Source organism: Pinus tabuliformis, chromosome 8, assembly GCF_031772625.1.
Source record: "Pinus tabuliformis cultivar Carrire ecotype Pingquan chromosome 8, CPIR1, whole genome shotgun sequence".
In the NCBI taxonomy this organism is placed as follows: domain Eukaryota; kingdom Viridiplantae; phylum Streptophyta; class Pinopsida; order Pinales; family Pinaceae; genus Pinus; species Pinus tabuliformis.
Genome location: NC_142294.1, coordinates 812105833 through 812123084, shown reverse-complemented (window position 1 = coordinate 812123084; position 17252 = coordinate 812105833). Strand labels below are relative to the sequence as shown.

Here is a 17252-nt window from a genome sequence, read left to right as displayed (position 1 = left end):
CCTAGCAAACTTGGTCCCTCTTCAGACAAATAGGGCCACTGTTGGGACAGCGGTCTAAATATTAAAATATAGAGCATATTGCTCAAATCTTCAACACTTGCGCAAAATAAGTAACCAAAAAATTTCGAATTGAAGGGGATGGGAGGAAGAAGTAATGTGTGTGCTTTGAAGCGCTTCTTTTGATCCTCTTGAATGTCCAAGGATGAACTCAAGGCAACTTGTACATGGGACTCCTTGACTCTTAATTCCTATAGGATTTACTTCATCCGTCCTTAGCTCGTGACTTTCCAATTGACAAGTTCAAAACGTTTGAATATTCTCTCTAACTGGAACTAGATTTTTGGTGAATAATCAGTGTTCCATGAGGACCCCCCCCACCCCCAGGGGTCTAGTTTCCTCGCTCCCTGGTGCTCCGGGGACTTGGGGACGAGTAGGGGTCGTTTCCCCACACTCCCAAAAATGAGGAAACTCAGGGGGACATGCCAGGGGGTCGTTTCCCTTTCCTGAGGGGGCGTTTCCAAAAAGAGGGACGAGGGGGGTCGTTTCCCGTCTACATCTTCCACTGCTAACATTTTGGAGGTTGATAATATGACAGAGTGTAAGATTCCAACATCAAGTCGTATCTTGATCTTACATATGTAGAGCACGTTTTGTTGCAGGATGAAGAAACGGCTCAACCCCGTCACTAATAAGTAATATAATTGTTAATATTTCTAGATACCAGAGTCTCCAAGGTATAAGTACATGCACCACCCTCATATTCTTTAAATAACGTCACTCGCATTCCTATATCGTTGGAAAACACCGTATTTTGATCACTCCAAAAATATATACATAAACTCTAGGATGTGCGTATTCGTTTGACGAAATGGTGTACAAAATTTTCATATAGAATGTATATACACGTTGGAAGAAAGTGGTTGATTGAAGATGCTCCCTTCTCAGCATTATATTTGTATTTTTGATGACTTTATAGATACAATGATTTCTGTCGCTGACTTAATATATTTGTCTGGTTTAGCAGAATTGTCGAGATCTCTGGAGATTTTGAAATGAATATAATTATGCTATTAAGCAGCAGCTGTTCTTGAAAGTTTGAAGCAATGCCCGCTTAGACCGCATGGCCTTTAATCCCGTAAGAAGCTAAGGATTTCGAGGGAAGATTGCCGTGGCTTGTGAGAAAAATTGTATTGCTAAGCGGCTCATCCTTAATTTCACACCGTGCTTTATAAAGTTGTTCTTGCAGGTCTAAAAGAAAAGAAAACATTAGATTTGATTGTTATGGGTAAAATTGGGATTGAATTTTGTAATAGATTGTTTAGTTTAAGTGGTTTGGTTTGGTTTGGTGAATTTTGTAATAGATTGTTTAGTTTATGATGTATGATTATAAATTAGAATTTTAAATTTATATGATATTAGAAATTTAGATAATGATATTCATATCAATGATCATGCTTTGCAGCTTTTCAATTCAAACCCAATTGTCATAGTGGACTCAATTAATAAATTATATTTTATATTTATAAGTTTTTAAGACCCTGACGCTTCCCCACGTTTCCTAAAAAATGGTGGGGAGCTTTTGCATAGGCCGCTCCTGCGCCTCCTCGCTCCCTCGCCCCCTTGTCCCGGAACCTTGGTGGAACATTGTGAATAATCACTTTTGAACCTTGACTTTGATACCACTTTTGTCATGTACCCCATGTTGGCACTTGGGAATGGTGCCAAAGTTTAGTCTTCTAGTTCTGATAATCTTTGGAAATGCACAAGCCCTTTTTAGTGACAAAGTTAGATTTACGCTTCTTTGATTTTTAGTGACAAAGTTGTATTTACCCTTCTCGTGGATGATCCTAATCAGATTTTTTTTTTCTTATTTCCTTTATTGGCTACTGTTGATGTTGCTTCTGCAAGTACTGTAGCTTCAAAATCAACAATCCCAGTCCTGTTCAGAGAGTTTTCTTGGTTCCAGAGCCTTATATAGAAGCTTCAAACAATGAGCATTTGGGTTTCAAATTATAATCCTTTTCTTTCGAAGTTTAGCCTTTTTCTAAGGGGTAAATTTCCTTTTCTTCAATTCTTTTCTCAATACTTCCTAAATCCTCAGTATATTTTTTTCGCCAAATCGAGCTTGGCAGGTTCTTGAATACCTCATGATTAGGATCCCATTTGTTCCTCCTTGCATGTTTTACTAAGTCCTCTGGAGGAGTTGTATTGCAAAACCAGATGACCAAATGATAGGAGTGAAGTAGTAGTGTTCTAGCATTCTTTTCAATCCATCACATTTGTTTCTTTAAACTTCTCATCCCATTCTTTGAGAATAGTTGACCAAATCAATAGTGAGCCGCAGCATAATATTTTTCTCGCTCTTGGTCTCCTTGACAGTGCTTAATGTTGTTCAAACGTTTTGGTAGTGGAAATATAGATAGTCACTCATAACTGACATAACTCTCTTGTCAACTGGTTCTGGTTGTTCCTTTCATCAACATTAACCTAAGGTAATGTTATCAAGGTCTTGCATGGACATACATAGATTAGGTGCAGAAGTGGGTTTCTCAAGATGTGCTAGATTGTCCTTACCTGTCACTAAGAAAATATCGTGCATAAAGGTAATCATCTATGCAATTTCAAACTATCCACAACCTACTTTCCAAGTCATAAGGAAACTTGTGTTTCTGCTAAAACTAAACACACCTAAGTTTGTCACCACTACATTAGAGAATAATTGCAGCACAATGTGATTAAATTGATTGATCATAGGCCTCAACGCTAACTAGCAAATGTTTTCACTAAGGCATTAAGCAAGGACACATTTGGAAGATGCAGGGAGATGCTTGGTGTCCATGAAATACTGAAGGTCGTTCAGGGGTATTGTTACAAATTAATGCCTATTTTGTATACTAGTTAGCATTCTGGCAGTGCCATGTCAGTTGGGCCACATCAACATTACCAAGTCAACATTTAAGAAGTGTTTATTATGAGGTAAAAGATTTGAAAATTAGTTGAATAGTTCTAGTGAATCCAATCTTTTGACTAAATAAGACAAACATAGCTTACATGAACTGTAATTAGATAGGATAAACGTCTATTTATGCATACCATTAGAAGCACGTGTACCACATTAAGATAAAGATTAGATAAGATTATTGTTTGTGGTAGAGATATTGTAAAGTAATAAGAATTCAGTTTAGAAAACCTTGAGGGTGTGTGCTCTTTTATAGAATTGAACAATGCTTTTGGCAACTTGAGTAAAACAGTTATTTTCTGAGTAAACCTGATACTAAAGTAATTGTATGCTGCAATGTCTGCTCGGATGTTCTAGGTGGCTGACTAGACGCAAAAGCTCTCTGGGGAGTTCTTTAACAGTAAAAGATCATTGAAAATTCAGAATATAGACTCACAGATGTCTTTCGTTTTCCTGGTGATCTAAATGTATCAATTGCTTCAAGTCTTGCACGTCAAGTTTTCCATTTACACATTGATTGTTGAAGTAAATGTGTTGACTATATCATGTGTTGGAACAATAGTCTTAAGGTAGGTTTAATGTGTTGGAAGCATTCTCTCTAGGTTTGTTCAGAACTCCTACACAAAAATACCGTTTGCTGGAACAACAGGCAGAAACCTTACAAAGGGTAGGATACATGGAAAACTTACTTAGGGAAGGAAATGAGGGGACCTCTGCCTGACTCTGGGTTAGGGCAAGCTAAAGAAATCTCTGGAGAACCTTAGTGAGGTCTTACTGTTGAGAAATCTAAGGCATTATGGATTAGATGATTTCTCTTGATTAGTAACTGCTTGTGAGTTTCTTTTGCATCATTAGATGATGATTTTCTATTTGCTTAAGTTATTAGTGTTCTTTTTCATCAAACAGCTACCAATGCATGAACATAAATAGACAAGAGACACAGAATGTAGGCTATGAGCCAGGGCCAAAACCTCTCTCTTTGAGAGGAAAACCCGCACAAATTCTTCTTATAGAGGTTCCAATTGACGAATACCAAGACCAAGACCCTTGATCTATTAGCCATTCCAAGACCAAGATACAACCTCTCTTGACTGTCAACCTTCTTCACCGAGACTCATAGCACCAAGACTCTCTCACAGAGATCCGACCTTCCTGAATGTAATTTCATGACTTGACTGTAAAGATATCTGAATTAGTCACTGTAATTATACAACCGAATTTCAGAGATACATCCAAACTTGTCTTCTGTTCTGTGATCCAAATTTGGGAGAGATCCGAGCTTCTCTTGACTGTGATCACCCCTAAACACATCCTCGCTGTCTCTGAACTTCTCACCGTAATTATCATCCGAAATTACAGAGATATCTGAACTGTCTTCACTGTGGAAATGCAAAGACCCCAGCTGTGTATATATAGTTGTTGATCCATATAAATAAGCCGACCTGTGATCTTGAACCGGTGTGTCTCCAAATAGGTGAGCCGACATAAGATTGTTACTTCATTTTGAAGCCGACTTGAAGAGGAGAGCCCGTGCATGTCTTTGGAGGGCTTCTAGAGAATCCTATTGGATTATATAAATTTGTAACATGCCCAAGAAGGGCTCTCCATACATGACATTGACTCTTTGACTTTTATGACTGATCCTAAAGGCTCTCAATGGGATCCATCTAAAATAAAACCTCTTGCTCATGAAACCCATGAAGCAAGACATAATAATTTTATTTTTTTTCTTTTCATCATTTAAAAAAATCACAATTACATGTCATTATAAAGACTGAACCTAGTTACACTTTTCAACACTTACTATGGAAGGAGAACAGGAGGTGTTGGCCCTCTCACTTGTGTGTGCTTACACTTAAAGGGATGAACCCCTTAGATGAGATTTTCACTATAGCCTTCCCTATTCTTTACTCTGGGGCATGATAGAATCGGAGTCCATGAAAGGACCGGAAAAATGGAGTAACAATTTTGCATGTTTCCCTTATTATTGTAATGCAATGTCCATTCTGATGTGGTATGAAAATTTGTTCTTGGATCTTAAGAATTGGTGAAATAGATTAGATAAAATATGGCTTGCATGAGTTCACATGGAAAAGCGTTGTTCAATGGTAATAAGTTATAATAATGTTATGTTGTTTGTCTAGCTTCATTATGTAGGGGTAATTTAAAAAGGGTGTGAGATGGCATGAATTATTTGCATGGGTTTTGCGTTTTCTCTTTTGCTTACACCATTGAATTACAATTTGCTTTGTCAGCTTCAGTCTCACCAAGTTGGGAACCTAAAGCACGAGTATGACGTTGTTGGAGATGGCATAAATCAAATCAAATTTGCAGTAGATTTTGACAAAGTGGACACACTGGAACAATTAATAAAAAATTCATGCCATGCTCGAGTTACTATATCAAGAATCTAGATACCTATGATATTGTGGACTTCCCTTCTTGGTATAATTGTTGCATATATGGAGATGCTGATTCAAGGCTCAGAGAACAGGGGTCTGGTTGATTTATAGAAAAGACTGAATTAACTTGCACATCCACGTAAAGTGTTCACAAGCCTTGCAACTTAAACCTATCTGTAAGCCTTAACATTTTGAAACAGTGAATAACTTCTGCGAGGTTCTCCATTTTTTTTTGTCATCAAAGGCAAAGTTTATTACTTGAAGATAGTCTGCTAGCAAGCTAGAATCTAAATATTTTACTTCAAATTTATTAGATGATAAAAGGTTTTCAGCATCCTCATAATTTATAACTAAAAATCATCTTTCATGGAAAACATCTATTTGATTTTCTTGATATACTGTTATTTCTCGTTATAGTTGCTTGCCATTCGCATTGATAAAGGTTGGCTATTCTTTCGCATTGTACTGGAGTTTCCATTTGTCATTTAGAATAATTATGTTTTTCCCAAACCTTATTCCTTTATACTTTTCTTGATTTGTTTCATAGCCCATTTCTTGCAGAAGTAACAATATGTCCTTTTAGGTATAGGTATGGTATATGTATGTGATGTTCATGAGGTAATTTCCAAAATCGGGTTATGTGGCATGTAGAATTTCACTTGACCCATAAGGAATGGTGTGGATTATTATCATGAACACATTTCTCATAGGTAGGCTTCTCTTGACGTTCATTGAATTCCTTCTATTAAGTAGATGTTTTCAATTGAAACAAATTGTCAACCATCTCTTTGTAGCCTTTCTTAGATACTGGAAAGTGATGTTTATGAGATAATTTCTAAAGTTAGGTTTTTTCGTGTCCCAAATATCTATAATATAATTTATTGTATTTTTCTTTTCATTCACTGATATTAAAGGTTATGAAATTATCTTATATGATAACTTTCACTTAGATAAATCTCCTTTTTGTAGCCTTTTAAATATACTATCTAACTTTATCATCAAATGTGTCATAAGAACATTTTTTCTCATCACCCTGAGACTGTGATATAATATAAATATAGTAGAACTGAATGTTTATATTGGAACCAACTTCTTAGAGTAAATGATAGTTTTGCAGCTACAAACAACTTTGTATTGAAAAGGTTGGGTAAACAAAACCTTGTCAGTCAGCTACAAGCAACTTTGTATTGAAAAAGTTGGGTAGACAAAACTTTGTCAGTCATAATTATTAAGTAATCAAGTTGTTGATTTAAAGTTGGATAAACCTGATTATATTTGGAACTACAAGCAACTTTATATTGAAAATGAAGTTTGGGTAAACAAAGCCTTGTTAGTAATAATATCATGTAATCAAGCTATTGGTTCAACCTTGGATAAATCTATTATATAGTGTTTTGCAAGTAACTGTTTGGATATTATTTTCAATTTGTTTGATGTTAGAAGAAACCATTTCAATAATATAATAGTTCCTTTATTTTGCAACTATAAATATAATTGTCTATATTGACAACTATATGAGGTAAAATTTGACCTTTAGGTTGATCATAGGTCAATAAGTGATGAAGTTGAAGTAGCATTGGTTAATAATATATGACTTAATTTATAGGAAACAAATCAATAATGTAGAAAAGGTTTACAATTTAATATAATGTAATCAATATAAACTTTGAATATGAAACAAAATAACATGTCTTATTTAATAAAACACCCATTTACAAAGGCAAATTTTGGTGCATTTGCTTACATATATAACTTGATGTTTTCATCATAACTTAGTAAGAATTTGACAACCAAGAAAGAGGTTTTTGGATACGAATTCATTATATATTGTCCTAGATGTAGACATAGCCATTTGTTAAATTATTGTGTTGCAAACATTGTAGAACTATCTTGAAGATTTTGTAAATATGATCACGAGGAATGCAATTGTCCAGGAAACCATTACATCAAAGATGCACTAAATGGAGGTGGATTACTATTTGTTGAAGTTTGGTACATGTAGATGCAACACCATTAAACCAAGAGGAACACTATTAGAAATAAGAGTCATGTCGAGTATGTGTTTTTACAATTCACCTTTAAGTACACTAATTATAATAATTCATTTAAGTGTCCTTCCATTGCTCATTTTTCAAAATGTTATTCAATAACATAACCATGTATGTATTTAAGCAACCATTGGATAACAAATGAATTGCCATTGTTGTACCCTATATGTTGGAGACCATGTACAATCAACCTACCTTGAAGAAATCTACATCTAATGCAATGAGTTCTTTTGTTGATTTTATGTAATTGAGACCATTTTCATTGCAAAGCCAAACACCTCTTAGGCATTTATTTCTCCTATTGTTGCAAAACCACTTTAGAACTTTCCCCAATTCAAAACCATGTGCTTGTGCTATTTGCAAATACATTTCTTCAACCACAAACCTATTTAGACCAATGGAGAACAACAAAGAATAATTTGGAACAACATACACTAGTCATTATGTGTTAAAAATTGATAGCTCAAGGAGAAATTCTATCAAGTGGAAACCCTTCCTCATCTAGAGAAGCCCCTACTAGCCCTTGGAATATTTTAATTTGGTCAAGGAAAAATATTATTTTTGATGAGAAACCCACCCGTGCATAAAAGTACAAGTCAACCTAGGCAAACTAATTTGTTAAAATTGGCAACTAGGGCCAAACTCCATCTGGGTCTCCTTATTTATGACAACTGATATTTTTCTTGGATTCCTCTCCTTGAGAGGTATAGGATTGATCTAAAGATCATCCAATTCCGACATGTATTCACGGAGATATGGATTTATTTGTGTTATGGGACAATTCGTCAAGGTTGACCAACGACCAAATTGCCCCCACTTATCCTCCATGTTTTAGTATAAATAGAAGAGGACTTTAAGTCATTTGTCATACAAACTCTTTTGAGCTCTCTACATTCTGTTTTGGGTTTGATGAAGATGAGATCTAGGGGAGTGCCCTAGGATATACGCTGGCCTAATGATGCCCTAAGCTGCAGTGAAAGGAAGAAGCCTCATGATGCCCTAATGCTTCCCTAAGGAAGATCAAATCACAACCATGGAAGAAGATACCCTATAATGTTGTGAAGAAGGTGAAGGATGATTCCATTACGCAGCAAGGAAAGGCCTATATGCTAAGCAACCTAACACTGTCCTGAAGGGGTCATAACGGCAAAGAAAGAAGACTCCTAGGCCACGGTCAATGAGGGCTTCTTAGGCACTGAAAGGAGGCATGTATTTGTTGTAAAGAGAAGGGATTGACAAGTTCTAACCACAGTCCAATCAAGTGTCACAAGCTGGTGCCCTAGATACTATCAAGGAGGAGATGCACATGTAGTCAAGAGCACTAATACACAACTCAATCTAGGAGCCCTAATCCGCAATTTGATGAGGCTCCTATCTACGCTAGCTGCAATCCAAGAAGGAGGTTCAAGCCCCTGCTAACAAGGTTCCTAGCAGCTATCAAATTGTCCATTAAATCGTTGTCCAAACAGGAGTTTAAGATGCATTTAGGTATGCCCTCATCCGCTGTCGAAGGAGGGCTAGTGTTGCCCTTGTCACAGTCCTAAAGGAGGACATCCCGACTGCAGCAAATATAGGAGGAAAGCCTTAATTGAAGGAGCCCTTATCTATGTATGAAAGGACCCTTAGTCACAATAAGGAAAGTGGATCTAAAACTGCATCAAGGGTAATTATATTATAGCATGGTGCTGTAGGTGGCAGCAAATCTGTTTGGACATGATTTGTTCTTAGGACTGTTTACTTGGTTGGTGAATCATAGTGTTGACAAAAAAGTCAAGTATAGCAAACAATGTTGTATCAAGATTATGTCTGGGTATGTATAAAGGGTTCATGAGATCTGTTGGAAGAATCTCTTGCTATAGCTAGCTACTTTGCTAGGCTACAAGCCATAGCAAAGAGCTAAGGCTGTTCCATGATAGAGTTACAATATTGCAGTATGCAACATATAGGTGAAAGTGTGGATGGGTGTAGCATGATGATGAGGTGCAACACAATGATGGATGCAACATGGATGCAACATGATGATGATGTGCAACATAGTGATGGGTGTAGCATGATGATGAGGTGTAACTCAGTGATGGGTACAACATGGTGATGGAATCACTTGAGTTCAGATCTACTACCTCATGTGTCATCTTCTAAAAGAAGATCATTGCTCTTATTTTTTCAAGTCAAAATGTTGACTTCTGATGTATATGTACTCTCTCTCTCTCTCTGCCGAACTATTGAAGAACATAAGAAGAATTGATCAAGGGTTTCCCCACTTTAGGGTTTGTCTCTAGCTAGCGCCACATCTTGTGTCCTCTTGTCTTGGCTTGTCTTTTGCGATTTATGTTTATGTTCTATCTGCATTTTACTATCACGCTAAATGTGATTGTTAATCTAGAATTGATATTGAGCTAATATGGAAAATTGAAGTAAATTTGCTCTAAGCATAGAACATACCTAAAATTAACATGGTATCAGAGCTGAGGTGAAGACAAAGCCCAAGCAAGAGTGAAAGAGCAATCACCGAAGACAGTTGGAAAGGGAAAAAGGCTCAATGGGTTCCTCATCCCTCTTCAAATTCACTAAGTGTGAAGTCGAAGCAAAGAAGATTATCAAAGTGGCGTAGCGGAAGCATCTGGTGGCCTACCTACAGGTCACTTCAATGGGAAGTCCGGATCTGAGAATGGAAGGAAAGACAGATGCCTTGCTTGCAATAAGTTTGGCCATTATGCGAGGAAGTGTCCAAATAGAAGGGACACATCACTTGATGATGATAACAATCATTCCAAGGGCATCTTCAATGATCAGAGGAATGACAGATACAATGGCAAAGGAAAAAGGAATGCAGGTCATCAAGGAAATGGTTGACTCTTCAAAGAAAGCAAGGAACTCCAAGTATGAAGAATCAAATCTTGTTTCTGATAAGCTAAAGGAGTATTATCTTATATTGGCCCTCTCCAGTACTTCTCCAACAGACTGTTTGGGAATCTGGTTTATTGATAGTAGTGCTTCAAGGCACTTCATCGGATAGAAGGAAACTCTCTCTAATTTGATAGAGAAGGAAACAATCGTGGAGATTATACTTGGAGTCAATGCCACCTATCCCGGAAAGGGTGTAGGGAATGTTACCCCTCAATTGAATGAGGGTAACACGATTCATTTACAAGAAGTTCTTTATGTACTTGATCTCAAGAAGGACCTAGTGTCCATTTCGGCAATGGAAGACAAAGGTGGCATTCATCGATGGAAAGGTACGTGTTTGAAAAAGGAATTTTCAAGATGCTTTTACTCTTGGGTTCAGGGTTGGCAATTTGTATCAAGTTGCAGGAAGTCCATTGGGGACCATGTTAGTTGACACATCTCTTCTATAGCATCGAAGGTCTCCTTATTATGGGGCCCTATCCAATGTGAATCAGATGGTGATAGGGATGCCTGAATTCAAGAAGAGCATGAAGGTTGATGTCCGAGATGTATCGAAGGAAAAATTACAAGGGGACCATTCCCCTCATGTAGCAAGTCCACAGATTTGGAACAACTCGAGGGGTTTGAGATTCATGATCGGGAATCTCATGTATGCAGGTAGAAGAAAGCCCTCTATGGCTTGAAGCAAGCACCCCGCGCTTGGTATGAAAGGATAACCAACGATCTAATGAAGCTGAGATTCACTAGGAGTGAAGTCGATCCAAACCATTGCTTGAAGGTTGTGGATGATAGACCTCTCATACTGGTACCTTATGTGGACGATCTCTTTCTGGTAGGCACTGACCCTCTCATTTACCAAAGTAAGAGGGAGTTGAATTCCGGATTTGGAATAATGAACTGCAAGCCTGTGACTACCTTGATGAAGCCTAACTTGAAGAAGCTATGCAGTAGTGATGCTGGACCTGATTTAGGAAATGCCTCTGAGTTTCATAAACTCATACTAGCATTGATGTTCTTGGTGAACTCCCCTCTGGATATATGTTTTGCAATTAACATGTTGAGCTCATATATGGTTGAGCCTCATTGGACTGGTGCCAAGAATCATTTGAGATATCTTCAAGGCACAATCTCTCATGGATCAAGATACACTGCTGGAAATGTGATGCTGCATGATTATTCTGATGCTGATTAGGCAAGCAGTGTAGAGGATTGCAAGAGCACTTCTGGGTGTTGGTTCTCTTTGGGTTCTGCTTTGATATCATGGATGAGCAAGAAGCAGAAGTCGGTTTCTTTGAGCACTGTTGAGGCCGAATACATAGTTACAAGTATGACCTCATGTGAAGTTCCCTGGTTGAGGAAGCTCTTCAGTGAGCTGTTTGGACACGTGTTGGATACCATCATGATCTTATGTGACAACTAGAGGGGGATTCGATTGTTGAGGAATCTCGTGTTCTATGATCGCTCCAAGCATATAGACATCAAGTACCACTTTATCTGGGATATGGTACATCGAGGAGCAAGAAGCTCCATCGCATTGGGATTGATGTGCAGGTCGTCAATATTTTGTCGAAGCCCCTAGGAAAGGTCAAATTCTTGACTTTCTAAGAACGAATAAGAGTCGCGGAGAGACTCTTTCCTAAGGGTCTTGTAGGATATGGACATTGAGCTCTGGGGGGCTTGGGGGTATATCTTGGAGCGATGAGAAACCATAGGGTGAGTGGTTCAGCCTCCCCTAGTGGTCTGTTATGTAGGCAAGATGAGTGGTTCATCCTTCTCCCGCTAAGACACAGTCATAGGGTGAGTGGTTTAGCCTTCCCCTAGTGATTTGTTGTGTACAGGGTGAGTGGTTTAGCCTTCCCCTAGGATACCCTTGGCGACATGTAGGCATGATGAATGGTTCATCCTTATCTTGTTGAGACATCCTACCCATGTAGTCTGGGACTCATGGGAAGTACCTCTCATCTGGCCAATGAGTAGGGAAATGAGGATAGGGACCATAGTAGTATCGATGGACGCATCATGTACCTATCGTACTCCCTATGCTAGGATGATATTGATCTGGGATCAACTAGAACTGACTTCAGGTCAGTAAGAGTGATATAAATCACTCTCTTTTGGAACTGATTTCGGATCAGTAAGAGTGGTATGATGCACTCTTTTTATTTGGCACTGACTTCGGGCAGTAAGAGTGATATAACTCACTTTCTTTTGGAACTGATTTCAGATCAGTAAGAGTGGTATGATACACTCTCTTTATTTGGAATTGATTTCAGATCAGTAAGAGTGGTATGATACACTCTCTTTATTGGAACTGATTTCAGGTCAATAAGAGTGGTATGAGACACTCTCTTTATATGGCACTGACTTCGGGTCAATAGAGGATGGTTGATACATTATCGATCACTTCTTCTTCTTCATAGTTCAGCATAGCAGAGCGGTGCAGGGTACTGATGGAAGAGATAGTACAATCTGGCAGATGGATTAGCAAATGGAGATCTCCCTAGTTGAGAGGGAATGTTAAAATTGGAAACTGGGGCCAAACTCCATATGAGTCTTCTTATTTATGGCAGCTGATATTTTTCTTGGATTCCTCTCGTTGAGAGGTATAGGATTGATCTAAAGATCATCCGATTCCGACATGTATTCATGGAGATATGAATTTATTTATGTTATGGGACAATTTGTCAAGGTTGGCCAACAACCAAATTGCCCCCACTTATCCTCCACATTTTAGTATAAATAGAAGAAGACTTTAAGTCATTTGTCACACACACTCTTGTGATCTCTCTTCATTCTGTTTTGGGTTTGATGAAGATGAGATCTAGGGGAGTGCCCTAGGATATACGCTGGCCCAATGATGCCCTAATCCGCAGTAAAAGGAATAAGCCTCATGATAGCCTAATGCTACCCTAAGGAAGATCAAATCACAACCATGGAAGGAGATACCCTATAACACTGTCAAGAAGGTGAAGGATGATTCCATTACGCAACAAGGAAAGGCCTATATGTTAAGCAACCTAACGCTGTCCTGAAGGGGTCATAACGACAAAGAAAGAAGACTCCTAGGCCATAGTCAATGAGGGCTTCTTAGGCACCAAAAGGAGGCATGTATTCACTGTAAAGAGAAGGCTCTGACAAGCTCTAATCGCAGTACAATCAAGTGTCACAAGCTAGTGCCCTAGACATTGTTAAGGAAGAGATGCACACACAGTCAAGGAAGAAAGTTATATGCTATCCAAGGAAGGGATCTAATTCGCAGTATAAACGCAGTGAAAAGGCACTAATACGCAACTCAAACTAGGAGCCCTAATCCACAGTTTGATGAGGCTCCTATCTCCAATAACTGCAATCCAAGAAGAAGGCTCAAACCCCTGCTAACAAGGTTCCTAGCAGCTATCAAATTGTCCATTAAACTGTTGTCTAAACAGGAGCTTAAGATGCATTCATGTATGCCCTCATGCACTGTCAAAGGAGGGCTAGTGTTGCCCTTGTCACAGTCCTAAAGGAGGACATTCCGACTGCAGCAAATATAGGAGGAAAGCCTTAATTGAATGAGCCCTTATCTATGTATGAAAGGACCCTTAGTCACAACAAGGAAAGTGGCTCTAAAACTGCAACACGGGTAATTGTATTATAGCATGGTGCTGTAGGTGGCAACATATCTGTTTGGACATGATTTGTTCCTAGGGCTGTTTACTTGGTTGGTGAATCATAGTGTTGACAACAAAGTCAAGTATAAAAAACAACGTTTTATCAAGATTATGTCTGGGTATGTATAAAGGGTTCATGAGATCTGTTGGAAGAATCTCTTGCTACAACTAGCTGCTTTGCTAGGCTGCAAGCCATAGCAAGCAACTAAGGCTGTTCCATGACAGAGTTACAGTATTGCAGTATGCATCATATAGGTGATAGTGTTGATGGGTGCAACATGATGATGAGGTGCAACACAGTGATGGATGCAGCATGTGTGCAACATGATGATGAGGTGCAACACAGTGATGGGTGTAGCATGATGATGAGGTGCAACTCAGTGATGGGTACAACATGGTGATGGAATCACTTGAGTTCAGATTTGTTACCTCATGTGTCATCTTCTTAAAGATCTCTGCTATGATTTTGTCAAGTCAAAATGTTGACTTCTATTAAATTTAGGTATGTTCTATGCTAGAGCAATTTATTTAAATTTTCACAGTTAGCAATCACATCAACATTAGACTAAACTGCAGATAGAACATAAATATAAATCGCAGAAGACAAGCCAAGACAAGAGGACACAAGATGTGGCGCTAGCCAGGGACAAACCCCACAATGTGGGGAAACCCTTGATCAATTCTTCTTTTATGTTCTTCAAAGTTCAGCAGAGAAAGTGAGAGAGATAGTACATTTACAACAGAAGTCAACACTTTGACTTATCTAGATTTGAGCATAGATCATTTCCTATAACGACGAGATTAGTTGAAGACATTCTGCTTCAACTGATTCTCCAAGGTGATGAATTCACCGATTGTTGCGCTGCCTCTTGTTCATCATCTTCATGCTGCATTTTCCATGGTCTTATTCATCATCAAGCTGCCCATGCTCATGATCTCATTCATCATCATGCTACCCATGCTCATATCATCATGCATCATATGCTGCTCATGCTCATGATGCTGCCCATGATCTCATTTATCATGAGGCTGCCCTTTATGACTGTAACTTCCAGCCTTGCTAACAACCCTTCAAGCCTTAAGCCTTAAGGCTGCCTTATGTGCCATGCTGTCACCTACAATACTCAAAGGTTTACACTCTGTCCATCTAGTCTACCTCCCAGTGTCAACAGGGTTCAATTACTATAATGACAATTTCATTTCAATGCTTTGGCCCATAACGTAAGATGCGTTCTAGCCGCATATATCTAGACAACGTATTCCATCATGACAACGTTGTTCTCATGACTGTGTATATGGTTTCATAACTGCATCTATTGACAAAGGATCCAAATTAGGGCATCACATTGACATGACCGCAGCTATTCCATATGACAACGGATCCAGGGTTATGGCATCACGTTGACTGTCCATGAACTGCGTGTAATGATTCCATATGACAACGGATCCAGGGTTATGGCATCACGTTGACTGTCTTCATGTGGATAGTGTCTTCATGACAGCATATTTTCCATGTTGTGCGTATCTACTGCTGTCCCATTACAGCGTATGATGTGTATATATATTGCTGTCCCATTACAACATATGAAATGCTGTACGTAACTGCGGCTAGGTATCTATATTACAACGACTGCGTTCCTTAACCTATCCGAGGATGCAGCCAAACCCTAGATCCAACCTTGATTGCGGTTGACTGCAGCTTCGTTCCTTATTGCGGCTCAATTATTATGACTGCGGCTTTGTTATCTTGTGCATATAAGTGTCATATGAGCAACGTATATGAGCAACATATTAAATTTCACCATGACTGTGTATGAATCTTTCTACCCTGCGTAAAGAATAATGTATATAGGTAACCATGACTGCGTATGATTACAACGTTTAGGGCCACATCGCTGTAGCGTAATGGTGACACCTTCACACTACGTGTGGCAGCTATAGGTCTCCTTTTAACTGCGGCTTCTTCTCTTCCATATGACAATGGAGCAGATTAGGGGATCACACCGACTGTGAATGAATGTTTTCATGAACTGCGTGTAAGGTTGCTAGGACAACGGATAAGTTAATGGCTGTTTGGACAATGGATTGACTGTGGCTCCTTCATGCATGCTTGCAGTTATCTCACCTAATTGTGACCTTATTTTTATTACTGCGGCCACCATCTTTGCCTGCGGGATTATGACTGCGGCTATTTCTACTACAACTACTCTTAATTGCGTTGAGAACATATGCAGCTAGGGCATCCACCGTCTTCTTTTGTGTCTTCTCCTTCTCCAAAAACCCAAGACGTGGAGAAAAGGAGATCACATGAAGAATGTGTGTGTAAATGACTTCAAGTCCACACTTATTTATACTAAAAACGTAGATGATGAATAGACATGTCTATTGGGCAGCCTACATAAGACGCTGGCTGACTTAACAATTTGTCCATAACATAAATAAATTCATAACTTCATAAATACTTATCGGAATCGGATGATATTTAGATCAATCCTACTCCTCTCCATGAGAGGGATCCAATAAAAATATCAGTTGCCATAAATAAGATGGCCCACATGGAGTTTGGCCCTAGTTTCCAATTTCAACACTGCCTCTCAACTAGGGAGAACTCCATCTGCTGATCCATATGTCCGACTGTACTATCTTTTCCATCAGTGCTCTGCACTGCTCTGCTCAGCTCTGCTTTGCTCAGCTCTGATTTTCTCAGCTCTGCTCAGCTTAGGTTTGCTCAACTCTGCTAGCTCTGCTCTGCTCAACTTAGCTCTACTTGCTCTGCTCGACTTAGCTCTGCTAAACCATGAAGAAGAAGAATTGATCAAGAATGTGTCATGCCATTCTCCACTGATCTAAAGTCAGTCTCAGAGTGTGTACCACTGGTCCCAGACCAGTCCTCAACCGACCCCAAGTTAGTGTCATAGTAGGTACAACTCCTACCACTGGTCCCAGACCAGTACTCTACTGACTCGAAGTCAGTCTCAGAGTATGTGCCACTGGTCCCAGACCAGTCGTCAATCAACCCGAAGTCAGTGCCATAATGGGTACAAGTCTTACCACTAGTCCCAGACTAGTATCATTGATCCCAGATCAATGAAGGTCATCCTAGCATAGGGATTACGGTAGATACAACGATGCGTCCATCAGTACTACTATGGTCTCTATCCTCATTTCCTTGCTCATTGATTAGATGAGAGGTACTTCCCATGAGTCCCAGACTGCATGGGTAGGATGCATCGACAGGAGAACTAATCAATCCTGTCCTCACAGGAGAACTAATCATCCTGCTACA

The 17252-nt window shown here is 39.0% G+C and overlaps 1 protein-coding gene across 5 annotated transcripts in view; it reads left to right on the top strand.

Moving 5' to 3' along the window:
- LOC149238050 (ribosomal protein S5 domain protein) overlaps positions 1-5826 on the top strand; it is a 150997-nt gene extending 145171 nt beyond the window's left edge. For 3 of the 5 annotated variants that reach the window (XM_089372903.1, XM_089372901.1, XM_089372900.1), the window contains one exon: positions 5215-5826. In XM_089372903.1, coding sequence (XP_089229029.1) covers positions 5215-5373 — 159 coding nt within the window. In that variant the 3' untranslated portion in view covers positions 5374-5826. Of the gene's footprint in view, positions 1-1024; positions 1146-5214 lie in introns of those variants that run through there. The other 2 variants (XR_016246362.1, XM_089372902.1) reach the window with 2 other exon arrangements.
- Positions 5827-17252: the final 11426 nt, after the last annotated feature.